The sequence below is a fragment of the Dreissena polymorpha genome, chromosome 6, assembly GCF_020536995.1.
Source record: "Dreissena polymorpha isolate Duluth1 chromosome 6, UMN_Dpol_1.0, whole genome shotgun sequence".
Classification (NCBI taxonomy): Eukaryota; Metazoa; Mollusca; class Bivalvia; order Myida; family Dreissenidae; genus Dreissena; species Dreissena polymorpha.
In genome coordinates, this window is record NC_068360.1 from 82,948,967 (window position 1) to 82,975,944 (window position 26,978).

The following is a 26,978-nucleotide window of genomic DNA, read 5'->3' on the forward strand; positions in this document are numbered from 1 at the left end:
AATACGATGTATGTTTCAACCTATTTACTAAATAGTCTAAAAAGGCTAAAAAGGCTGAAAAGGCTGTTAAATAGGCTAAATAGGCTAAATAGGATGTATGTTTCAACCTATATACTAAATAGGCTAAATAGGCTAAATAGGCTAAATAGGCTGAAAATGCTGTTAAATAGGCTAAATAGGCTAAATATTCAAAATAGGGTGTATGTTTCAACCTATATACTAAATAGGCTAAATAGGCTGTTAAATAGGCTAAATCTTCTAAATAGGATGCATGTTTCAACCTATGTACTAAATAGGCTAAATAGGGTAAATAGGCTGAAAATGCTGTTACCTATGTACTTAATAGGCTAAATAGGCTGAAAATGCTGTTAAATAGGCTAAATATGCTAAATAGGATGTATTTTTCAACCTATGTACGAAATAGGCTAAATAGGCAAAATAGGCTGAAAAGGCTATTTCATAGGCTAAATAGGCTAAAATAGGCTAAATAGGCTATATAGGCTGAAAATGCTGATAAATAGGCTAAATAGGCTACATAGGATGTATGATTCAACCTATTTACTAAATAGGCTAAATAGGCTAAAATAGGCTAAACAGGCTGAAGAGGCTTTTAAATTGGCTAAAAATGCTAAATAGGATGTTTGTTTCAACCTATGTACTAAAAATGCTAAATAGGCTGAAAAGGCTGTTAAATAGGCTAAATAGGCTTAAATCGGCTAAATAGGCTGAAAATGCTGTTAAATTGGCTAAATAGGCTAAATAGGATGTATGTTTCAACCTATGTACTAAATAGGCAAAATAGGCTAAAATAGGCTAAAAAGGCTGAAGAGGCTGTTAAATTGGCTAAATAGGCTAAATAGGATGTTTGTTTCAACCTATGTACTAAATAGGCTAAATAGGCTAAATAGGCTAACTTCACACACGTCATCGTTATACCGCTATGTTGAGTACGACACCGATCGGGATATTATTAGTTACACCGTTAGTAACCTACGATGTATGGGATGGTATTAAATCTCTGACACCGTTAGTAACTGACGGTGTATGGGATATACACCCTCAGTAATTTCATACGGTATTAAATCACTGACGGTGTATATGCCATACAGCCTCAGTTACTAACGGTGTAACGATTATATCTCAACCGACTACTCGATTACTCGGGTAGTATGGAAATTACTCGGGGTGAATGGAAAATACTCCATTGGCACGTGACCGCTCTAAGCCAATCGGATTAGGCCATTTTTGTAGGAGGTTAGATATACGGTAATACGGCAATAATCGATAGATGCTTTCACAAGATATAAAATGGTATTATATCTCAACACGTTTCCAAATTGGTAAATCCCATATATCCATCAAAGTAAAAAAACACATTAATAAGGTAATTCTTTATTTATTTGCATCAATGTGACATATCTCAGCTCCGAGAGCGCGACATTGGTAGTGTGTAAAACATATAATAACAGATTAAATAAGGTTCAATATATTCAACATATATTTTACTTGCACTGAAGAATTTAATGCTCTCTGTAATTCTTCAAAAGTGATTTCTCAATCATAAAGACAATCACATTAAAATAAATATTTATATTTGAATTTCGACGCATTTGTAGTCCCTGAGGAAGTTAAATTCAATTAAAGACCTTTCTTACTAGATTCAAATTTTAAAGGCTTCAGTTCCAGTTCCAACGATTAGATTCTGATTGGCGGTAAACAGCATAAATCATGAACAGACTGAGAGTTACATCTCTTCTGAGAGAGAAAATGTTAATAAGCTGGGCATTGTGAATTAATCCAAAAACATGTTTATGTCAAGAGCTCAATGAGATTATGTGATACATTATTGACAGTATTCATAGACATCTTTATGTTAGTATAAAAGCTCTGTAGCGAGAAAAATGGGAAAAAAAATAGGCAATATAAGGGGTTTATAGCCTGAATTTGTCACATAATTCTCAAAATAGGCATAGGAATTATGTGGGGTCTTTGACTTACGGACACGGTTTTTTTCGCGAAAAGCTGTCACCACATGGTGTACATATTTGGAAAGTCATCATTCACTTTCCTTATCACCCATTACACTTATTATTACCGATAATAAATTGATAACACCATATTTTGCATAGCTACTAGGAATTTAAAACCCAACATTTCACAGGTTTGCCGATTCCTTATTAGCTTCCACATTTTACTCTAAATATGTTATAAGAACTATACGTATCGTTGCAAATATATATAACTTATGTTTAGTTCAAAATTAAGAAGCAATCATTAACAAGCACTAAACTCTTATACTTATTTATTATATTGTGAAAATATTGAGATTTATGTGCACCGTGACCATGCAGTGTATGATTGCAATTCAGGTACACATACATGTTGACTCTTGAACAACGGGGAGACCAGTAGATCAGGTATGTGTATTAATATCATATATGCATTTCAAATATTTCCAAGCCAACATATATACGATACATTATCTATCGGTTTATATAAAGTTTAAAAACCAGTATTGTCTAATATAAACGTGATGATTCTGATAAATTGGTACATGTCGGCTTGTTTAACATACATTTCCGCCGTTTTGAAATCTATCCTCAAGGGGGGCATGCGTATACGGGAGCTTACCGCGTTAAAGTGAGAAAGTTGGAACAAAACTTCAAAGATGGCGTCGTTTGTTGGGTTTTCTTGAAGGAAGAGAGGATATTTTCACCCGGTAAGCCCCGTTGTATTTATAATTATTTTAAATGAATACCCCTTTCGGCTCTCCGGTGTTTGTGCTTCCCTCGGTTTTTTGTTTCAAGATCGTAGACGTCGGGATAACAAAGTTATTGAAGGAAAACCGTCCACAAATCTGTTGTCTCCTTACGTGACGTTCGAGAAATGGGATGTACAAATATCATTTTCTCTTATAATACACAGTATTGATGCACGTGTACGGTAAAATATCACTAAAACCATGATTATTTCATTTTCCCGACGCCGTTTTATCTCTTATAACTAATTTATTGCCAAAAAATATTGGTTTAACACCTCTTTTTGGAACTGACTTAATTTAAGCACATTTTGGGACATGGCTTCCAAATGACCAACGCAGCTCATACCCATGTAAGAAGGTAATACACGAACTTTCTGTCGTGAATGAATTTACCATTGATATGAATGTTTTAAAGAACGTTTCCTCTGTTTAAATGTATACCTCTTTCATACTTTTCAAAGATACGAAACATCAAGCTACATTACAAAAGATGAAACATAACTTGTATTGTTATAAACTGCGACATTATACGTGGGGAGCTTCACTTTTTTGCAATATACATGTACTATTAAGTAGCATAGCGCCCTTTTTGGAAGGGATATTATGTTCTGATGTTATGTAATCGACTTGCCGGTTCGGAATCATTTTAAACTAATAGACGGGTGCATACAGAAGCGGATAATATGCAGGTCAAAAATAGATTTTACATCCGGTGATGCTGGTTTTGACACCCGACGCATATATACATTTATGAATGAAAGGCTTCATGAACGTTGGCGTCGCTCTTGGTTACCAGAAAAAAATCCCACGTGCGGATTTTAACCGTCATTGTTTACAATCTATTAAGTGCACAAGTACTGGAATTGGTATAGCGTTTTTTAAAGGTGTATGTCCAGCGCATGTGCCGGGAAAACAGGGCTTAAGGTATTTTTTGTTTAGCTCTATAATATTTATATCAAATCTGTATGAAAAAATATCGGTGAACATTTTTTGAAAATATTGATGCGTTCATTCATTATGGATCTAAAACGGAGCATTAATCCGCGTATTAAAAAAAACACCGTGCGTATTGCATATTAGTTCGGAGACATGAAATTATTTCGAAAAAAAGCAATAAGAGGTTCAATTCTATATGAGCAAGTCTCGCTGCGCACGATTACGCTCTTACTTCTCGTATATATTTGACTCTTATGAATCTTGGCAAATACCTAGTGTTTTATTTTGCTAAATTGAAATTAAGTTATGCATCTATATGTACTTTAAGCAGCATAACATGACTTCCAAATGACCAACAGCTCTTTCATATGTGAAAGAGATTGACACGAAATACCTACCCATCTATAATACAGTTTATATGTGCACTTCAATATTATAGTTTTATAGCATTTTATGTGGTGCAATATAAGTGTTTTCTAAATCATTTTACAGTAGAATTATAAAACTGATGTACACAAAACCTGCCGACCAACTGAATTAATTCACCGATTTTAAAGAAGATGGGTTGTGGGGTTGCTGATGAACGAGATGATATAATGTTTATCAGCCCTCTCAGTAATCTTTTAATTAATTAAATGTATTTTATGACGTGTCGACCTTTTTCTGATATGAAATTTTCTTTAACCATTCTTTTACTATCGTTTCAGATGATGAAGGTTAAAGGGCGATAATAAGTGCATCTTTCGTTGCAGTATAAAATTATGTAATTAGGAATTTAAAATTAGCGGAGGACTGGGATACCATTCTCCATTCATGGACCACATGAGTTTAAATGTAGAATATGCAAGAGAGAGTCCTTCAACAGAGCCTGACTAAAACAGCAAATAAAACAAGCGAACGAAACAAAAAATGTACAACTGATGTATTATGTGTTTTTCTGTTTGTTTTATTTTATTATTTCTACATAGACAAGTCTGACATATAATTGCTATGAGTGCTACTTTATTACACGTTTTGTTCCGTATATGCCATGATGCTAGTTTCTCACTTTTTTATGAAAATAAACCATAATCTGTTTTACGTCATTTCTTCCAACGATGTCTCATTATACATTTTCAATTGTATTCAGCACTTACAAACATGATAAAAAAGATTTGGGTCAAAAAAATAATCTTTCTAAGTGAACCAATACTTTATTCCCTCAATACAACAGTCTTAAATAATATGTATTCACATACGTATAAAAGAGAAACAAAAATACATGCATATATTTAGATCACTTCTACTAAAATCATATCGTCTATTGCATTTGCACAAATCTTTCTTTCCACTACAAATTCACTTTTTGCGATTATAATATAGTGACCAACTCAGAACTGGTTTAAAAGAAGGTCGACCAAAATGTGTCACATCAAAGTCACATACATGTATCAGTATCGTTATGGTAAAACGTGTCAAATGTCATTGTATTAAATAAACAATTAATATTTAAGTTTTCATTAAAAAACAATGTCCACCGATATGCATCTTCTAAGCAGGTGTCAGGTATTCCAAATTGCTTCATGTATTCCGAATCGCAACAATGGCAGTATTTGGTTACAGCAACCATATACTAGTATCGAAACGGCTTTACTCTTTTCTGTTTTTCATTACACTTATATTACACGTACATGTGATTGTTTGGCGTGGTACTTCGACGTAATCTTTTTTGTTTGATTGGTGGGTTTTCATGTACCTTTCGCTTTCTTGAGTGGTACACACTTCGTTACGCCGTCTTTTTTAATCTTGGCATCCTCGACATATATAACTGGCGTCTAGATATCTGAAAATAGTAAACATAGTATTCCGTTTAGAAGGCATAGTATTCCGTTTGATGCATATTCAAACATAAGTATGTCCATATGTGTTAAAATAAACAGGTAAGAATTACACTGTGTTAATAATACCGTCGAATGTCTTATATAACACACACTAAATGTAAGCGATAAGTACGCGATAAAACATATAATAATGAAAATTAATAATATAAAAATTAATAAAAATAAGATAACTCTTGATTTCCTCAAGTGAAAATGTTTTCTAAAACATTCGCCCCAATGCGGAATTCATTCACGTAAGTTATTTCGCTTAAAACCTTCTAACATAGGAAAGAGCTGTTTGGGTTAAAGAAGCACAGTGAATGAGTATCTATTGTGCTTGTTTAACCCATATATGCCTAGCGTCTAGAAAAAAGGCCTTGGCAAACATATAAGTTAAATGGTTATCAAGGATGGTCGGTTTGGGTTGGAAGTTCTCGGCTTAACCCATTTATGCCTAGCATCTAGAGAAAAAGGCCTTGGCAAACAGCGTAGACCCAGATGATGCGGCGTCTCATCAGGGTCTGCGCTGTTTGCTTTAAGGAATTTCTGTAAGAAATATTCTAAATATAAAAATAAATATACCAGACATCCCTAATTTTGGAAATAAATTGATCCAATTTAGAAGGATGGGAGAGTCCACTAGGCATAAATGGGTTAACCAAACCTTAGACATGCAAACACAATTTTTAGAAGATATTATCTGTGCTACAAAACACGCAATACATTTGACTTACAACTAAATTTCATTATATAAATCTAATCAGTGATGTATTTATTTATTTGTGTGTGTTAATTTTTTCAGATTTATTTATAGTAACATATTTTATAGTTTTATACACTCAGTTGACATCCACTACATGAAGTGACGAATTGTTGAACCCACAAAAGACAATTAGGTATCACGTTCACTCAAGCAATGATGAAAGAGCCTTGAAAATTTAATGCAACTGTTTGAATCTTGTCCTTGACGTTTGCGCTGTTCAAATGTCTTGCGTGGTAATTTCGCAAAGTTACATCCATAGGGAATGATGTGTCCTTATGACGGTCATTGTTGTATTTTCTAAAACACTGCCGTAGGCTGAATTTCATGCTACAAAATCTCTCATAAAGACCTCGTTTGCTTTTATAAAACAGGATAACCTCGTTCGGACCTATGCCTTTTTCGGAAAACGAGTTTGTCTTGTTTATGTGAATATCGATCCCTTACTGTGGAAAATAGGTAATGCATTAAAGCGGGTATATACGATTTTGTCAAATATTTATGAATTTATATAAAATGTGTAAAAAAACTTATTATATATATATTTCAATATAAATTAAAATAAAAGTTAAGAAGAACATGTGTCGAAAAATGCGAAATAAGCCAGATATTTAATTCTTTAATTCAAAACGGCTGTACAGCCGAATTCGCCAGCATGTATACCATACATGTACGATGTGAATCTAAACTTAGTTTAACGGTTTATTTGAATTCCTGCAACGATATCTATTCGTACGACACACGAACACTAACTCCGATCCTAATACAAAAACGAATGCTTCGGTTATTGTAGGAAAATATGTACGTCACAATCGGCTCGGGGCGCTAATTTGTCTTTGCTGCATTTTATGAAATTCGGCTTTTATGTATAATTTTTCTTGCCTTTTTGTGTTATTGTAACATATTTTATCAATATATTACAATTAAACACATATACAAAAATCGTATATACCCGCTTTAAGGCTATTATCGTCGGGTCGGGGTCGAAATGGTCAGATAGCGCGTGCTTGATCAGTCTGCAGTACTGTTCACTGCATGTTCGGATAGTTATTCTTCTGCCTTTGAAATTTGATATAATTTTGTTCCAGTCATCTAAACTTGTTTGATAGCAGATTTGATTGCGAAAGCTGTTTTCTGGTTCCATATGTACTTAAATATCGATAATCGAAAAGGTATCAGGGGTTCGTTAAATAACACACACGCATACATATCCATATAGACCAACTATCATTTCATTTTCGTATAGGGTTGCAACAATGGGATAATACTAAAAGAAGTCATAACGACGACTAATTGTAACGCAGATGGTGGTATTAAGTTATATCATATACCTTTTACGTTATCAGCATTTCCCGATTGAATATTTCTAAAATTATTAATGAAAACAACATACAGCAATGGAGTTGGATTCATGCGATTATATGTGTCTTAACTTCAAATTAAGGTATTTTCCTTTTTACAAAATGTAAGTTTTAAATGTATTAAAAGATAATACATTTTATATATAGTTTGAACTTATACTTTTTCACTGGTGAAAATAGTTTCAGAGAAATGTTATAAGTGGTACAATTAGTAAACTACAATTGACATCATGTGGTCGCTATGTATTAACCTTCCATGTAACATCTTTACTAAAAAACAATCTTGTTATTGATATTTCTTCGAATATATATACGCTTTGTATTTACTTTAAAAATACGTATAATGTTATTGCTTTGCTATTATCATCGTTCATTGAACCCATTATGCCTAGTGGACTCTCCCATTCTCTAAATTGGATCAATTTATTTCCAAAAGTAGGGATGTCTAGTATATTTATTTCTATATTTAGAATATTTCTTACAGAAATTCCTGTAAGCAAACAGCGTAGATCCTGATGAGACGCAGCATCATGCGGCGTCTCATCTGGGTCTACGCTCTTTGCCAAGGCCTTTTTCTCTAGACGCCAGGCATAAATGGGTTGAGCCGAGAACGTCCGACCCAAACCGACCATCCTTGATAACCATTTAACTTATATAAAGGCAGTACGATAACTACGGCAGACATATCAAACATTTGACACAGTTCGGCGTTATACATACTTGGTATTTTGAGGTCATGTCACTTTTAAACTATAAACTGATAAGACAATACAACTAATATAGCAATGAGAACACCGAGACGCGGGACTAACGTAATGTTGGGCGTACTATTCTTCTCGGGGCTGGTTATTACAGGTAAGAGAATATATATACAGCATTAATATAAAGTATTTGGTTTAATTAAGAAAAGAACACACACATACAAAACGTGTTTATCTGTCTGGTGTATTACTTTCTGTTGAAGTTTATGTTAAAGAAAAAGTTGAAGGAATGAGATCTAAAAGATTATTGAAAAGACAAGTTCTTTAGAATAAGTACACATTAATGAAACAAAAAGTGGTGACATATTGCAAACCATCTTATATCAATCGGAAAATCAGAAATATTGATCAAGGGAGCTTGGTATTTTGCGAGCAAGTAAATGCCCGGATGTAAATGTTTATTTCTATTTAGCTAGACGTTTTTTGTTTTAATTATCGATATCCTGACATCATTACTATTCACGAGACTGAACGACTTTTTCATTCGGAAGCGATATTATTACAGCGATATTTGAACAGTACAAATATCGTGCGTCGCCGCGACTGTCAAGAAAAAGATCAAATATCGCTTCGTGTGTCTAGTGTCGCCCTTGATGAAAGAAGTGCGAGATTATAGATGGCACTATCCGGATTCCGTAACGCCATGCAAACGTTCGTTGACTGTTGCGAAACATTATACCTATTGTTAACGTTATCAAGCTTTTGTCAATAACAAAATTGTTTATCGAACAAAATTTGCTCTATTTTCTAGAAACTTTTCCCCACTAAAATGGTCTTTAAAAAATTTGCTTAAAAGGGTCCTAGTAAAATTCTTAGAGGAAAATCTTCCAAAAAAGATTATAAGTAAAAAATTGTAAGAATTAGAAAATTCTAAGCTAAATGTTTTATCTTTTACGTCTGCCAACATCCCAGTGCTTTTTTATCCCTTGGGAAACACGCACCTGACAGCGAGACGTGTTTCTTATCTGCGGATTACAATAGTCCATTGGCTAACGCCAAACAACTAAAAAAACCGTGAAGCACCCAGTAAAATATGTATTTTGATTCATGGAAGGCACCGATGTATTATCATAGCGTAAGGCTGTCGGCTAATGCAAAATGATGTCCATGATTACACATATGCAGTTATTTCGTTTTTGCAGAATAAAATATTAATAACATTAATTGTTTATATCTATATGTTTATGTCATATGTATTTTAACACACATATCAAGAGTTGTCCAAGAATTAATAAGGTCTGTATATTTAACCCAACCGTTACGTTTTGCTTTGCGACGTTTTGCTTTTCATCTTGCTTTAAAGGTGCCTTTTCACATATTTTGGCATGTATTGAAGTTTGGCATTAAATGCTGTATATTGATAAATGTAAAGATTGGATCTAAAAAGCTCCAGTAAAAAAATAAAAAATAAAATTGAAAAAAATAAAAAAAGGTAAACCTCAGCAGGGCTCAAACCACTGACCCCGGGAGTCCTGGAGCAAAATGTATACCACTTAGACCACTCGGCCATCCTTCTTGATACAATGACCGATGAATTGTATACTTTATATAAGCAATCCTCGTAGTTTTACAAAATAAAACGACAACAGAACTCTCCAAATTATTAATTCGTTTCGCTTTGCAATGCTTTGTAATTTTCAGATTTTTAAATCGTCAAAAGATGCATGTAATGGCTATTTTAGAGCATGTTAAATGTTCAATATTGCTGTTTCCTCACAGATAACATAACTAAACCGACAATTTGTGAATCTGAAACAACTTTTTTCAATTTTGTCAATTTACCCAAACGTGAAAAGGCCCCTTTAAACAGCAATGCCGATACAGATAGTACACTATGTACATGGGAAAGAAATTTATTCGTAATTAAAGCATCCCAATTTCATCACTATTGGCAGTATGAATGAGTTATCGCTTTCACAACTAATTCATGCAAATATTACAAGAAAACAACACATAAAACACACCCATAATGTACCATAGTACCAGTTTCATACACTTAAATAAATGAGAAGCGCTCTTGGGAAAACCGGGCTTAGTGCATGTGCGTTTCCCAGAGCGAGGGTCATATGGAAGTTTCTAAGGGCCACAGTTTTTTATTATTAGCATATCACTATCTAATTGGGAGTTACTTAGTACTGGTTATGAGATAATAATGTAAACACCAAATGTTGACATATATTTGTCCGGACATTTGCTCCTTATCTAGGTGAAACTAAAATAGTCGATTTCTTATTGGGGAGATGATGCGTCTTAATGACAACAATATAAATTCAATTTATGTCGAGACAGATTTAGGGCATTCTCATTCCAATTAAGGGAATAAGCCTTTGAGATAATTTATAAAGGTCGCTACGTCAAATACTCTCATAGCACTTGGCAATACTGTCACACAGTACATATAAATATACGAAGGTCGCTTTGTGAAAACAGGGTAAAATGCATTTGCGTTAAGTGTCAAGGTGAGCATATGCAGTCCGCACAGGCTAGTTTGTGATGAAACTTTGCGCCTAGACTAGAATTTAGTTAAGAATAGAGTTCGTTTAAACGAAAAATTACATAAAAGCGGACAGTTTCGTCTCTGCATAGCCAATGCGGACTGGGCAAACTATTCTGGGACGACACTTTACGCACATGATTAAACCCCGTTTTCCCAGAGCGAGACCCGTAAGCAAACAAAAGCGTAACTTTTCAGTGACGGCTGATGACGTCATTGACCCCTGCAAGCAGCACACGGTGTTGGACGAACCATGGCGAAGCTTGACAAGTAACGAGACTTCGAATCTACAATGCGATCAATCGCTGAAAATGGGGTGGTATCGATTCAACCACGCGGAAATGTTGTTCGACACCTGCGTGGATGCATACCACTGCGGAACGCATATACCGATGTGGATCAATGGATCGAAGCCCAGCGTGCGTAAAATACTGTAAACTCAATTTTATTGAGTGACATTAAAGCCTTTATTACGCTCAAAATCAACAAAAATTTCGTAAAATAAAGTTAAACAATTAAAAATCAGTGTTCCTAATGGCACTTGCCGAAATTTCAACGCCAGATATGGTCTGGTAAAATAGATGTTTGTAGATACAAAATGCTCGTTTTTATTAGTGTTTTGCATATTTAATTCCATTTTAATTTCCCGCAACGATATCTATTCATACGACAAATGAACAATGACATGGTACCATTTTAGTGTTCGTGTGTCGTATGAATAGATATATTCGCGAGAAATTAAAATGGAATTAATTGTGTCACAAATAAATAAAAAGGAGCATTTTGTATCTACAAAAATCTATGTAATCATGCCACATCTAGCGTGGCTATTGCTACAATATACGGAACACTGATTGTTGATGTATTAACTTTATTTAACGAAATACTTTACGAACTCTTCTTTGATTTTGAGCGTTGAAGAGGCTTTAATATTTCTTTAATTCTTGTTTTGACCGGTCCACGTATTGAATGAAATCCCATCGTGAATGAACGACGCTATATGTCCACGAAAAGGTTTTTTTTTACTACGAAAGTTCATGCCGGCGAGTATATTTGATTTTACAGTAATGCTTATCTGAGCCTTGTTCTGAGAAAACTGGGCTTAATGCATGTGCGTAAAGTGTCATCCCAGATTAGCCTGTGCAGTCCGCACAGGCTAATCAGGGACGACACTTTCCGCCTTAACTTGATTTTCGGTAAAGAGGGACTTCCTTGAAACTAAAAATACCATAAAAGCGGATAGTGTCGTCCCTGATTAGCCTGTGCGGACTGCACAGGCTAATCTGGGACGACACTTTACGCACATGCACCAAGCCCAGTTTTCTCAGAACACGACTCATATAGTAACGGCACGAATGAAGCAATGTGGATCAATGGAACGAAGTCTAGCGTAAATAACATAGAGGCTTGTTTTTGTTAAAGAGCTATGGCTAGTATCTGACACGGTATTATTGATTAAGAAAATATGACCATACATAGTATCCATAGCAAATATAAACGAAGTGAAGCCTCACTTGCATAAAAAAAGGAGAAACCTTGTCATAGATCATGGTTCTTAATTTATGACAATTGCCAACGAGTCTGTTAAAAAAACAAACATATTTAGTAGACAAAACAGAACATGATATATATTTGTAAAGCATGGAGAACGAGTTTTTTCCAGTATTCCTAGTTTCTTTAAAAATATGCTTATAAGTTCATTAATAATCGCATCGGTTAAAGTTAAAGATCTCTGTCTAAACTGTAATATTTATTACAGTGAAAATATAGGAAAAATCGAAGTATTATTCCATCGACAACAACGGGCAACCAGTGTCAGTCACTTTTGTTCATAGCTAAATAATCTTTAAAAATATCCACACACATGAGTTTAGCAAACAAATCCTAAAAGGTATGACCGTAGATACGATTTAGTTATACACCGATCGTCAAATTACCATTTCCCCCCCCCCCCCCCCCCCCACTCATTCACTCATTGTCATTTACAAGAATGTTTGTCTCATTTATGACGTCATTGGACACATATTTTTCGAACGCCAGGATACACGAACATACGACCCTTAAGTTTCTATCATGTATTTTAATTTAATTTATTTTACTTTAACAGGAATATTTTTCTGTAACACTTGCCACTATTAAAAGATAAATATATATAAATGAATTGTAAAAACAAAGTACCAAAAACGGAAAAAGCAGAAAATACTACTCAGAAATTGTCTTTCATAACAGCCATAAAGCGAACCCAAAACAACAAAACAATCTGCGTTCTGGAATAACAGGGCTTAATGCAATAAAGTGTCATCAAAGATTAGACTATTGATAACACACAGGCTGATGATGGGCCACACCTCCTGCTTTTCAGGAATTTTTCGTTTAAACTTAACGAAAATCCTGCTCATGCGGAAAGTGTCGTCCCTGATTAGCTCATGCAAAGTTCAAGGCTAATCGGGGATGACCATTTACGCACGAGAATTAAGCCCAGTTTCCCCGAACGATGCTCACACAAAATCGTGCATTTCAGGTGACCGACAACGTAACGATCTTGAATGCGTGTGGCAAATACGACAGAGACTGTTGTTTCTACAGTCGGGAGATAGGCGTCAAGAATTGCAGCACATTCCTCGCCTACTACCTGCAGCCGACACCAGGGTGCTCTATGGCGTACTGTCTGAAAGTGGACCGGAAATGTGACGAGAACGAGTTCTCTGCCACCGGATATGAACCTTGTCAAGGTTGGTTGAACCCATTTATGCCTAGTGGACTCTTCCATCCATCTTAATTGGATCAATATATTTCCAAAATTAGGGATGTCTAGTATATTGATTTCTATATTTAGAATATGTCTCACAGAAATTCCTTTAAGCAAACAGCGAAGACCTTGAGGAGACGCACATCATGCGGCGTCTCATCTGGGTCTACATGCGGCGTCTCATCTGGGTCTACGTTGTTGGCCAAGTGCTTTTTTCTAGACGCTAGGCATAAATGGGTTAAATGAAGAAATATTTACAATGAATAAATAATGAAAGAAAGAACGCAAGCAACAATGAAAGAATAAATCACGCATTCAGTTATTTAATCACTTGCTAACTTACTCAATAAAGAAATAATTTAATAAAACAATCAATCAATTCAGCAATTAATAAAATAATAAATGCATTAAACTTAAGAGTGAATAAATAAATGAATTAACGAACGAAAGAAAGAACGAACAAGGGAGGGATGGAGGGAGGGAGGAAGGAAGGTAGGAAGGAAAACGGTAGAAAGAAATGAACGAAGGAACGTTGCAACGAATAAACGAACATTGTTACAAAGGAACGAACGAACGAACAAACGAACGAACCATCGAACGAATTAACGACCAAATAGGACTTTCGGGTTAATGTATAAATCAATGAATAAATGAATAAATGAATTACTGAATGAATGAATGAATGAACAGATTGTACTGAGTTGATTAAAGAAAAATAATGGTTCAAATTTAGACTTTACATACAATAAAAAGCCATGAATATTAGATAAAAAATATCATGTGACAATGTCAGTAATTTGTATCCTAGCATATATTTATATGTTAGCTTTCCTTTCTTACATAGTAAACCATTAATACGTTTTGATAATATGGCCCTGCGAGTTGTGTATCGTGTTATTTCTTAAAATTTGACCTTGCATTTGTAAACATCTTGTAATATATGTACATTTCTACAAAGGAAATTTATTTATGCGCTGAATAAGTTCGCGTTCGTGAAAATTGCTACACAATTGATGAAGTTATGGCTATTTCAAAGCGATGCAACGTTTTCGGGTGATTTTGAGTTGAATACCTTGTTATATATAATTTATATAATGACCACACGCTAACCACCTGTGGTAATCTACACATTTTGTTTTCACTTAGTGGCAACGAGACATTATTTTGCATGGGAGACAAATCAAACAGTTTTACAAAATGTTTTATTTTTGTCCGTTGACCTTTGTTTACAAATTAACATTTTGTTTTGGAACGAATGAATAATTATGCAAAATTATAAAAGTTCGTCGTTAACATTTCATTATTCCTTCTTGACGTGCAATGCTTGATGACTGGGCCGCTGTCACACAGGTTGAATCCTCGCAGGCACGTTTGTTCATACGGAATCCCAGGATATTTGGGCATGGTCATTTAAATAATGCTCTTCATTGGTATCAGAGGACAGTTTCAAATACAAACTCTACATGTGAAAAGGTAGCTGCTTATACAAGCCATTTTCCTAAATTATTTGTTTGTTCTTCTGTCAGTTTGGAAAAAGGGTATTTGTTAGAAATTGTTTCACTTACGATGCAATCGTGAGAAAGTTTTAGCCAAATTTTATTTAAAAAATAAAAATTATTTAGATAAGTACCCGAAGCTTGTTCGAGAGCCATTCATGGCGGGACCGGAAATAGATGGGACCGACTTCAAGTTCACGTGCTTCGTACCGTACCCGGCCTTGTACCTTGACGCCACCTTTAACGTTGCGTGGTTGTCAAATGGTCACGTGATCAAGACGGTGACGTTGAGCGGGACAGAGCGACGGGCAATTCTATACGGCGAGGACTTGAATGGTTTTATGAATGCGAACATTTCCTGTATGGTTAGGACAAACTTCGCTGACGGGCATAGTCCATTTACGAGTCCGGCGTTCCAAAGTAACAGCTACTGGGCGGGAATAAAGGTAAAGTTTGAAACGTTTAAAGTATATATGTTATTGTATTGACGTGCAGTCCGTTTGCAAGTCTAAGTAATACAAGGTATTATAAATGTACATTTCACTTTAAGCTGTTGGTTGAAACCATTGTCTTTTTGCCTAATGCATTCGTCTGCCAGGTGTTATGACCCTAATCCGGTTGTAAAACAGCATGATCGAACTGTCACCAGTAAGAGCAACAGGGCAGAATTGTGGTATAATACTTGTGCAAAATAAATTGTCCGAAAATTTAGATTCATGATCTAAAGACAAAAACCCGTATTTTCGAAAATTTTAAGTCACGATTTTTTTTGGGCTAAAAACGGGGATGTACGAAAATTGAGAGTGTACGAAAACTTAGAGTAATTTCTGAATATCTAGTTTACTAGAGCAAAGGTTCAATAAATGGGAGTATGTTCAATGGCTTTTAAAACAACGGGAAGTAACTAATTCGACTAATAGCTTTTAAAACAACGGGAGTAACTTATTCGACTGTTATGTACCTTCAACATTCACAACAAGTTGTTCTATAGTAAAAGTTTTTCAGAGGGTATAAAGGTTCCCTGTAAAACGGTGCATGCATCGTGATTATTGAATTAGCAATCACGCGACTACAGAATATAGTTTAAATCTAACAAAAAGGCGCTTAATCATTTATTAGACTCACTTAATCATTTAAGGTAAATCTTTATTACGTTTGATTGCTGGTTTAAAACATCGCCTTCACATATCTGGTCAAGTTGCAGTTGCGTACCTAGAATTCTACCCAGGAGACGAGTTAACTTATTACTTAATCATTGAACTGTTCTCAAGGATGTAATATACGTGCGTATATATAAGTGCGTTTGTTCAAGCTTTATTCGATTTTTTTAAATTAGTTTATCTTTATAAAAATATTATATCGCTTTTCAAAACATTTTAAACATTGTTATTTAGAAACAATTATAGTTTAAAAAATATATTTTTAAAGATAACCCCTGAAAACATGACATTGAACGGCACGTGGCAAGAAGTAACGCTGACGTCAACAGTTCCTGTCGTCTGTAAAACCACTTCCGGTGACTGCAAGGTGGAATACGCGGTTTCAACTGATAACGGTGAGACTTTCTGTGTTCAGACTCAAACACAAGATATAACTGGTTTTACCCTGAAAAAGGTTTTCGTCACTTTCCATGTAAAATGAATTTGTTGTAACGTTTGCAAAACATTATTTGAAACTGTTGCAACTTATTTATGCTATACACGCAATGTTCTGGGAAAACTTGTCTTCTGCTAAAATGTCGTCTGCTGAATTTCTAAAATTAGCATCTTCTTCGATTCTTTTCTAAGAATACTATCAGAATAGCAAACAGTTTGGATCCACGTTCTATGGCGTCTCATCTGGATCCAAACTGTTTGCAAAGGCCTTCAAAATTCGGTTCCAGCACTGAAAGGGTTAACACAATTCAAACTAATGTATAAAAAAAATCGTGTGTATGATAGAAATGTTTTTTGAAAACCCGTCATATGGAGGTACAAGTACTCGTCATATGGAGGTACAAGTACTCGTCATATGGAGGTACAAGTACTCGTCATATGGAGGTACAAGTACTCGTGTATCATACAGCATATGGAGGTACAAGTACTCGTGTATCATCATATGGAGGTACAAGTACTCGTGTATCATCATATGGAGGTACAAGTACTCGTGTATCATACAGGCAATGTTTCCCTCAGCGAGTGCCGCCTTACACTTCGTCCGACGAATTGGATTAACTCGACAGCATCAACTAGTATGAAGGTAGACACTGTGACGTCAACATTACCATAAGTCGATCTTTGAAATTAGAAAACAATTGGTTACGTCTACAACTACTACTACAACTACTACTTCTACTACTGCTGCTGATACGTTTGCTTGCTAGTAATAATAACCGTGCAAATACTGCTTTTTTGCATATATTACATGGTAAAAATAAAATGTTTAACATGGCTAAACATACAAAATTTTACACGGAAAATACGACGTATTAAATGGTTAAAAAATTACAATTTATCACATGCTATACTAGCCAAAGGCTCGCTTACTAACAAAATTCCTGAACTCATTTAATACAATATGGTATGATATGACAACTCGTTCCAGATCCTATATGTATTACATGGTAAAACATACCATAAATTATTGTAAAAGTACATATTTTTTATGGTAAAAAATACAATTTAGTTCATGGTAAAATTACTGTCAACATTTGGCTATTAAATCAGGTTTCCACGACACCAAGTTTCGCTCCTCAGACTGGAGGTATATCCCATATTCAGTTCAAATACACCGGACACGCAACTGGACGAGAGTGGTCCCACCTGCAAATCCCGAAATATCCGGTATGTTGTTATTGTATTTCTTTCGCAAAATTTCGATACATTTTATGTAAAATAAATGGTGAAAAGCCAATTATGATCATCATACAGCATCATCATCATCATAATCATCATCATCATCAGAAGCAGCAGCAGCAGCAGCAGCAGGAAAATCAAAATCAAAAGCAGCCGCAGCAGCAACAAATACAAAAGCAAAATCATGATCATCATCATGATCATCATCATCATCATCATGATCATCATGATCATCATGATCATCATCATCATGATCATGATCATGATCATGATCATCATCATCATCATGATCATCATCATCATCATCATCATCATCATCATCATAATCATCATCATCATCATCATCATCATCATCATAATCATCATCATCATCATCATCATCATCATCATCATCATCATCATCATCATCATCATCATCATCATCATCATGATTATCATCATCATCATCATCATCATCATCATCATCATCATCATCATCATCATCATCATCATCATCATCACTACCACAATCATCATCATCATCATCCTCATCCTCATCCTCATCCTCATCATCATCAGTAGCAGCAACAGCAGCAAAAGGATCAGTAGAAGCACCGTCATTCATCGAAGTATCATTATAATCAGCGCTATATTATCTATGTTGTCCGTCATCATTATCATCATAGTGTGTGAATAATAACGAATAATTTATCGGATGATGCATGGCAAACAATTTTACCATTAAATATGCTTATTTTTATATTAAAAAAAAACTAAACGTGTGGCCACGTTCTTAACAACGATCAATGTAAGAGCCTTTAATGAAATAAATAAGCCTCGTTTTGGAAAACTGGGCATACTGCATGTGCATAAAGTGTTGTTCCAGATTAGCCTGCGTAGTTAAAATAGGCTAATCAGGGACGAGACGTTACGAATTTAGGGAATTCTTCGTTCAAAGGTAAAGGAAAGTATCGTTCCTGATTAGCTCACGCGGACTACACTGGCTAATCTGGTACAACACTTAACCCTTTCCCAATCAGAAGCGAAGTGGAAATGGCTATGTGCAAACAGCATAGAACCAGAACTGCCTGCGAGTAACTCGCAGTCTGTTCATGTTTTACGCTGTTTGCTGCTCATCAGTATCTAAGGGTTGAAGCCTGAATCTTTTAAAACTTGAATCTGGTACGAAAGGTCTTTTATAAATTGTAACTTTCTAAGGGACTACAAATGCGTCAAAATATATATCTAAGTGGTAAAGGGTTAACGCACATACATCAAGCACAGTTTTCCCGAAACAAGAATTAAATGCTTCATTTACAGGTAAAAACGACGCAAAGCGGGTCGGGTGCCATGTGCGTATCGGCCGGCGACCCTCATATTTTTACATTCGACAACCAAAAAGACAAGTAAGGCCTTTCACTAGTTTTAGTGGTTTTAATAAAGGCCCCTAAATGATACCGTTTACATTAAATGTGTTCAATGCAATCGAGCTAAATGAACTATAATTGAAACGTAACCGATTGCAGTGGAACAAACCCTATTATATATTAACAAGCACAAATCTCAGTTGTATAGTTGTATGCAGAAAGCGACAGTCTATACATTTGTTCAAAAAGTAACATGTGCAGAAACCAATTATGGTGATCATCATGTAAAAAAACGAAATCATTGAAAAATGAACATTTTGTTTAACATGAAATCTTGAAATACATTAACCCATTTATGCCTGGCGTCTAGAAAAAAGGCATTGGCAAACAGCGTAGACCCAGATGAAACGCCGCATGATGCGGCGTCTCATCTGGGTCTGCGCTGTTTGCTTAAAGGAATTTCTGTAAGAAATATTCTAAATATAGAAATAAATATACTAGACATCCCTATTTTTGGAAATAAATTGACCCAATTTAGAAGGATGGGAGAGTCTATTAGGATTAAATGGGTTAAATAAATTGAGTTGTCTCTCTGGCGTAAATTGACAAGAACATATCGGGTTGTCCGTGTTTGCACCAAACGTCGCTAGTGTATATTCATTCTAAAGGGTTTCGAACAAAATTATTATTTTTAAAGCGAGATTATACGATTTTGACAAATATTTATGAATTTATTTAAAATGTGTAAACAACTTATTATATATATATATTTCAATATACATTAAAATACAAGTTAAGAAGAACATGTGTCAAAAATGCGAAATAAGCCAGATATTTAATTCTGAAATCGAAAATGTCTGTACAGTCGAATTCGCCAGCATGTAGATCATGCATGTAGGTTGTGAATCTAAATTTAGTTTAACGGTTCATTTAAAATTCCTGCAACAATATATATTCTTACGACACACGAACACTAACTCTGATCCTAATAAAACGACGAATGCTTCGGTTATTGTAAGAAAATATGTACGAAATATCTTCGTCACAATCGGCTCGGGGCGCTAATTTGTCTTTGCTGCATTTTATGAAATTTGTCTTCAATGTATAATTTTTCTTGCCTATTTTGTGTTATTGTAACATATTTTATCAATATATTGCAATTTTACACATATACAAAAATCGTATAATCTCGCTTTAAGAGCAGTTAACGTTATCAGATTTCAAATTCAACTGGTTCCGATTAAAAATACATTTAAGTTAACTCTTTTAACAATGGCTTAAACATGGCGAGACTTATTGTGCATATTTCGATACGTGGTAACTATGTCGACGTCAGTGCCTTGCTCTGTGAAAAGGGGGTTTAATGCATGTGCGAAAAGTGCCATTCCACATTAGTCTGTGCAGTCTGCACAGGCTAATCAGGACGACACTTACCGCTTTTATTGTAATTTTCGTTTAACTGAGGACTCTTCTCGATGAAAATGCAGTTTAGGCGGAAAGTGTCGCCCTTGATTAGCTTGTTCAGACTTCACAGGCTGATATGGTACGATATTTTACGATAAATTAAATCTTTTTTACAGAGCGAGACTTTACTATATTTCAGCAAACACTACGACAACTTTCACGTGGGACAGTATGTTCTAGTGCAGAGGTTATCCGGGACATTCAGGGTATGTGGCATGAACAACTCTGTCTGTTTGAGCCTCGCTCTGGGAATACGCTGTCTGTTTGCAAACAGAGTCGTTCCAGATTAGCATGTGTAGTCCACACATGCTTATCAGAGACGACACTTTTCGCCTAATATGTGTATCCGATCAGAAGAGATTTCTTTAAAACGAAATATACTGTACAAATGAACAGAAATTCGGTCCTGATCAGCATATGCGGACTGCACAGGCTTATATAGGATGATAATTTACGCACATGCATTATGCCCATTTTACGATGTGTTTGTATGGACACTTAGTGTCTACTTCAGCTTTTTTTCTACACTGCTCGTTCATAACTCAGCCTGCGCGAATTTCTCTACTCACCCAACAGTACATATTAAAACTTAAAAATTGTCTCACAACAATTGCGACGTTATTATAAAAAATAAGTATGTTCAATTTTATAAAACAGTGCAATCATGCATAAAAGTTAACACATACAACGTATATGGACATAAGTGAACATTCATATATGGAAAAAAACCAATATTCGTGCACACACACGGATACACACTCGCTGTCTCTCCCACACGCGCGCACGCACGCACAAACACATCCGAACGCATAAAGACAATAGACCATGCGTTTTGACAGTTAAAAAAATATACAGTATTTTTTTCCGTAACGCTCAGGTCGAGACACGTACAATCGCCCTCGGTAAGGCTGCCGTCAATTGCGGCGTCGCCGTCCGTGAAGGAAATGACGTCATTACATTGGACCAGTGCGACGGGGAGCCGGGGAAGGCTCAGCTGAGGATGGCAGTGAAGAGCATCGGAAACGTCGCAAGAAAGGCTGAAATCGTCCGCAGCGAGTCCGGCACAGAATACGTGGTTTGTAGAGAAAACAATCCAATGGGAAAATATGAATATCCCATGGGAAGTCCAACTTTGAACATACATTTTACAGTGACAAAACGCATGTTTACAGGGAAAAAATATATTACTATTAAAATATAATTTTAAAAATCTCTTACTGCAATCTTTATTTAAAAGTAAAAGGGTACACACGTTTTCGAAAATTCGGTTTCGCAATGTTTTCCCGGTGGCCAATTAAAAACTTGATCAGTATAGATCGTGTTAACTCGTAACTCAAAAACAATGTTCTGAAAAGTTCTGCACACATGTGTTCATTAAACAAAATACCTCGGTAGGAGAAAAGTTTAGCTTTCTTGAGGGAACGAGTTATACAGCCAATCAAATTATTTGAAACATGTGCAAATATTATGTACGCATATATATACATATGTATATATATAGGCCGAAAGCGGGCTTTTACTGTGATGATTTTTTCCCTTTGTATTAAGAACACCATGAACGACCATATGAAACAATTTGATTTACTGACTTACTCGTTGCCATGAGTTAGCTAAGTTTTATCCTCGAGATAGCTAAAAAAAGTATCGTCTTTTGTTTAATGCACCCCTCCTTTATTTACTGCACCGATCCTTTATTTACTACACCGCTCTTTTTTTAATTGCACTCTTTTATTTAGTATAGCACTCCTCTTTTATTTAGTATAGCACACCTCTTTTATTTAATTTAGCACTCCTCTTTTATTTAATTTAGCACTCCTCTTTTTTCTATCTCGTGGCCTCGACCTTGTAACTCGAGGCCTTGACATAGTTTAGTCGTGGCCACGAGTTAGTAAGTCGTGGCCTCGAATTGCTAAGTCGAGGCCACAAGATAGAAAAAAAGAGGAGTGCAATTTAAATAAAGGGTAATGAATGTCACCTCTATGCAATACTCTATGCCACCGTATGTGAGAGCATGATACGATAACTCTGCGTGGAGAACGCTAAGAAAAGCATGCAGTCGAGTTTCAATTCACTTAAAGCTTACCAAGCATGTCTCGCTCTAGCGAGCCATACTGTTAAACAGGACCACGTGTTTATGAAATAAGCATTCAAACAAGAGTATGCTATGCAGCACGTGTGTGTATATAATTTTAAAAATGAAAAACGCGGCTAAACCTGGATTATTTGCTAGTATGTAACCTTTATTTGTCGCAGATCAAGTTCCCGTCAGGTGCGGTGGTGAAGCTAGATACATTAAAATATAATATTGATGTGTCCGTCAAGCTGCCGGGATATTTCTCCGGGTAAGTTCTTTGTATTGGCACCGGTCGAGTCTGTATACTGGGACTAAGAAGCAGTTCTTGGTTTTGTGTATGTGTGTGTGTGTGGGGGGGGGGGGGGGGGTCGAAAGAACGCTCCAACGCATCCCACCCTTCCGATCGCTAGGCGGACACCATATCCACTACGCCATGGTGACCTACTGATCTATTTTGGAATTAAATATTATTTTTACGTTTGCCTACTTTCATCGTAATTGATATCGGCATACATCATAAAGACAGTTGTGCGGTTGTGTTGATAATGATGGTTCTGCGTCTGATAATGATCAATTTGTTTGTTTGTTTTGTTGATACAAATGATGATGGTCATGCAAATTCTGATTATGATGATGGTGGTGGTGGTGGTAGTGATGGTGATGATGATGATGGTGGTGGTGGTGATGGTGGTGGTGTTGATGCTGATGATGATGCTTCTGCTGCTGCTGCTGATGATGATGATGATGCCGCCGCCGCTGCTGCTGCTGCTGATGATGATGATGATGATTCTATTATTCTTATTATGCTCCGATTTTGAGCGAATTTAGATGCTGATGATGATGCATCATGTGTACGCATTTAATTCCTCATATGAATCCCCCTTACCGAAACCGGGTTAAATGCGTTTTCATAAAGTGTCGTCCCAGATAAGCCTTGTGTACTTTTCGCTTTTACGGATTGTTTCGTTTAAAGGAAGTTAATTCTTAGCGAAATTCTAGTAAAGGCAAGGGTAGTCCTGTGCACAGGCTAATATTGGGCGGCAATTTACGCACATGCATTAGAGTCCGTTTTCCCAGAGCGGGACTCTTGTTTTTTTATCTTTTGACCTCGAACGACAGGGATACAGAAGGTCTCTGCGGCAGATACGACGGCAATCCCGGCAACGATCTAAAGTCACCAAATGGTCACGTGTACGCGATGGAACGCTTCCCGTACGCTTTCATAGAGTCTTGGAGGTAGGATATTACGACGGAATATTTCACTTGTCAGTAAATCATTATTTTGTTAAGTGGCGTTTTAGTTTTAGAATCGTTGATAATATTATTTTATAAAAAATAATAATTGCCAGATAATCGTGAGGCAATTAACTTTATATTATATATTTCCCGTGGCAAAACTGTTTTAGAAAGGTTTACTTTCTAAGTTTATACCCTGACACATGTACTTCAAGCGAGTTCAAATGAATATATATATATTATATTTTAAATATCAGAACAGGTTTTCCCCCAAACATTGTATACAGCACATTTTTGTCTGCTATCACTTTTTGCTGCTTTTTAAAGTCGCACATCAAAAAATAGAAAACAACACCACTGCTATTATAGTCAAAGTAAAAAAGACATGACCTACAAACTTTTTTCGAGAAATATGTGATATTTGTACGGCACGTTTATTTGATATTTTGACTGATAGAAAGCTATTTGTTAAGATCTATTTCCCAGTGTTTAACGTGTTGTAAATTTCATATTTTAGCATTCCAAAGAACCAAAGCTTGTTCGAGAAGGATCTCACGGCGCTGGAGCCCGAGCCACACCAGCACTGTGTGTGTTACAACAGCGCAGAGGCGTGTCATCGTACCCCGCCCTCCATTCCGGACACCAAGGTGAGTTAGTCTGCACTTAGTTCCTCAGCAATGATTTTCTAAATACCTAGACATTTTTATATATCAAATAACTTAGAAAACCATACCTTAACAAAAATTATTAAGTTTTGCTCGAAATATAACGATGTCGACATGTGCCTTACAGTGTTCATTGTTTTGTAAGCTGAGGTTTATTTATACAATAAAAATAAAGCGAAATTAGAAAAATTATCGTTCAACGGACTGAGTGATTTCGGTTAAGGTATTTCTTCACAATAAAACTATTTGAATCGCACAAAAATCGGTTAATACAGTATGCAAAACGGTGGTCAAAACATAACGTCGATTTACACAAAACGATGTCAGCGCCATATGGGGCGTAGTCTTAATCCCATCCACCTATGTTATCAGTTAGTTTTTGTAGTAACTTAAAGATGCTATGGCATACTGAAATGCTCTCTGTTAGAACCATCTGTGTCTTGAATTTTTATTATAATATATCAGCCCATCCCATATGATATGTAAGCTGTGACAATATATCGGCGTATTTTAAATAACACTGTTTAATAACCAAATATCAGTGCATTTTCTGAATTAATATATGCTTACAGAATTGATCCGACGCTCTATGAATAGATTGATGATACCAATTTCGTCTTTAAACGTGTAATGTTAGCGGATAACATCACACACTGAGAGACCGACAGCTAGCGGGACGTTATGAAAGTATATGACTGAAAGACACCCAGACAGATTTACATACTTCATATTGTAGGTGATGTGCCCGAGATGCGTGGACCTTCCACACCCGAGTCCATCGCCAGCAACAACGCAGTCACCAATAACAACATCGCAACCAACAACAGTAGTATCTGTACAACCTACTCCAGCGCCCACACCAGCGACGGCTGCGGGAGGCGGATCCCTTTTTAAAACAACCAACCCCAACCACTACCACCACAACCTCCACCATCACCACAGCCACACCGACTACGGTCTCGTTCATCACACTTCCACCTCCGGAACCGTATGAGTTTCCTAATCGTAAGTTGAACAGCTTCCTATCACATTATTACATGATCATGGTCAATAATCATACACATTCTCAATGATTGAGCTCAACTCAGAAGATGAGATTTGAGTTGCCACTCAGCTGAATATTAAGAAAGTAAGTCTGCTCACGTTCTGTCTCAAACCTCAGCTATAAGAATCAGCATGAACTGCTGCAAAAATCAGGATTGAGTCGGACTCAAAACTTAAAAAATCAATGAAAAGTTAAATTAAATTTAGCATGACGATCAGACTCACCCCTAATATTGAGTAAAAAACTAAGAGTCAGAATATTGACTAAAGTATGTTCGTGATTCTAGGCGATTGTCCTTTGGCTTTAAGCTTTAAGTTTAAACCTACTTGTTACGATTTTAAATTCGTCACTCGGTCCACTGACAAAATAGACGAAACATAATGCCTGACGAATAATAATAGTTTCACAGTATTTCATTTAAGCTTGATTGCATTGAAAATCATAGTCTCGTTGGGACACTGTCGGGTTCATATTCGTTCGTTGCGTAAAGTGTCGTTCCAGGTTAGTTAACTTTCCCACAGGCTAATTAGGGGAGACCCTTTCCGCTTTTATGGAATGATTCGTTTTAAGCAAGTCTCTTCTAGGCGAAAATCCAGTTAAGGCGGAAAGTGTCGTCTCTGATGAGCCTGTACGGACTGCACTGGCTTATCAGGGGCGACACTCAAACCACATGCATCAAGCCCAGTTTTCCCAAACCGAGGCTCAGGCAGCGCCTTATACTATTCTACACTGGATTTCTATGACAATCCCAGTTAACTATATGATCACGTTGACCGATATTGACAAAAAACATTAACAACGATTATTATCTGAAATTAGCAGATAAATTGTACAATGGAAATCCTGGTTTCGCTTGCAGCTCAATGGAATGCTTCAAACCAGACAGTCCCGTTCCAGTCCAAACCGGACGCAAGCCGGATCTGCTGGGTCATGCTTAACCGGTTTGAATCTGCGCGCACCTGCATACAGGAGCGATACCAGCTTGGCATTCAAGATCTCATGGATATGTGCGTAACGGACGTGGAGGTATGGGGGTGGTCAATCAAAAATTGAACGAAACGTTAAGCTTATACTAACTGTAGCATGAAACAATGTTTTTTTCAAACATAAATAATTAATGTAAAATGCTTGCAGTAA

General features: G+C 36.0%; 1 protein-coding gene across 1 annotated transcript; it reads left to right on the forward strand.

The window, feature by feature from the left end:
- The first annotated feature begins 8,371 nt into the window (after positions 1 to 8,371).
- Positions 8,372 to 26,849, forward strand: LOC127834846 (von Willebrand factor D and EGF domain-containing protein-like). The gene is made up of 15 exons (XM_052360917.1): positions 8,372 to 8,532; positions 11,131 to 11,351; positions 13,454 to 13,664; positions 15,304 to 15,623; positions 16,606 to 16,732; positions 17,336 to 17,415; positions 17,883 to 17,999; positions 19,311 to 19,396; positions 20,961 to 21,027; positions 21,699 to 21,896; positions 23,075 to 23,163; positions 24,015 to 24,131; positions 24,649 to 24,778; positions 25,533 to 25,801; positions 26,701 to 26,849. Exons 1-14 carry the CDS (start codon positions 8,463 to 8,465, stop codon positions 25,788 to 25,790), a joined length of 2,091 nt encoding a protein of 696 aa, XP_052216877.1. The 5' UTR covers positions 8,372 to 8,462; the 3' UTR covers positions 25,791 to 25,801; positions 26,701 to 26,849.
- Positions 26,850 to 26,978: the final 129 nt, after the last annotated feature.

Excerpts from the sequence above, each read along its gene's own strand:
- LOC127834846 (XM_052360917.1), top strand. The coding sequence starts at position 8,463 with ATGAGAACACCGAGACGCGGGACTAACGTAATGTTGGGCGTACTATTC. Across the intron at positions 18,000-19,310 it reads TGCAAATCCCGAAATATCCG|GTAAAAACGACGCAAAGCGG; the intron begins GTATGTTGTTAT and ends CTTCATTTACAG. Across the intron at positions 21,897-23,074 it reads AGTCCGGCACAGAATACGTG|ATCAAGTTCCCGTCAGGTGC; the intron begins GTTTGTAGAGAA and ends TATTTGTCGCAG.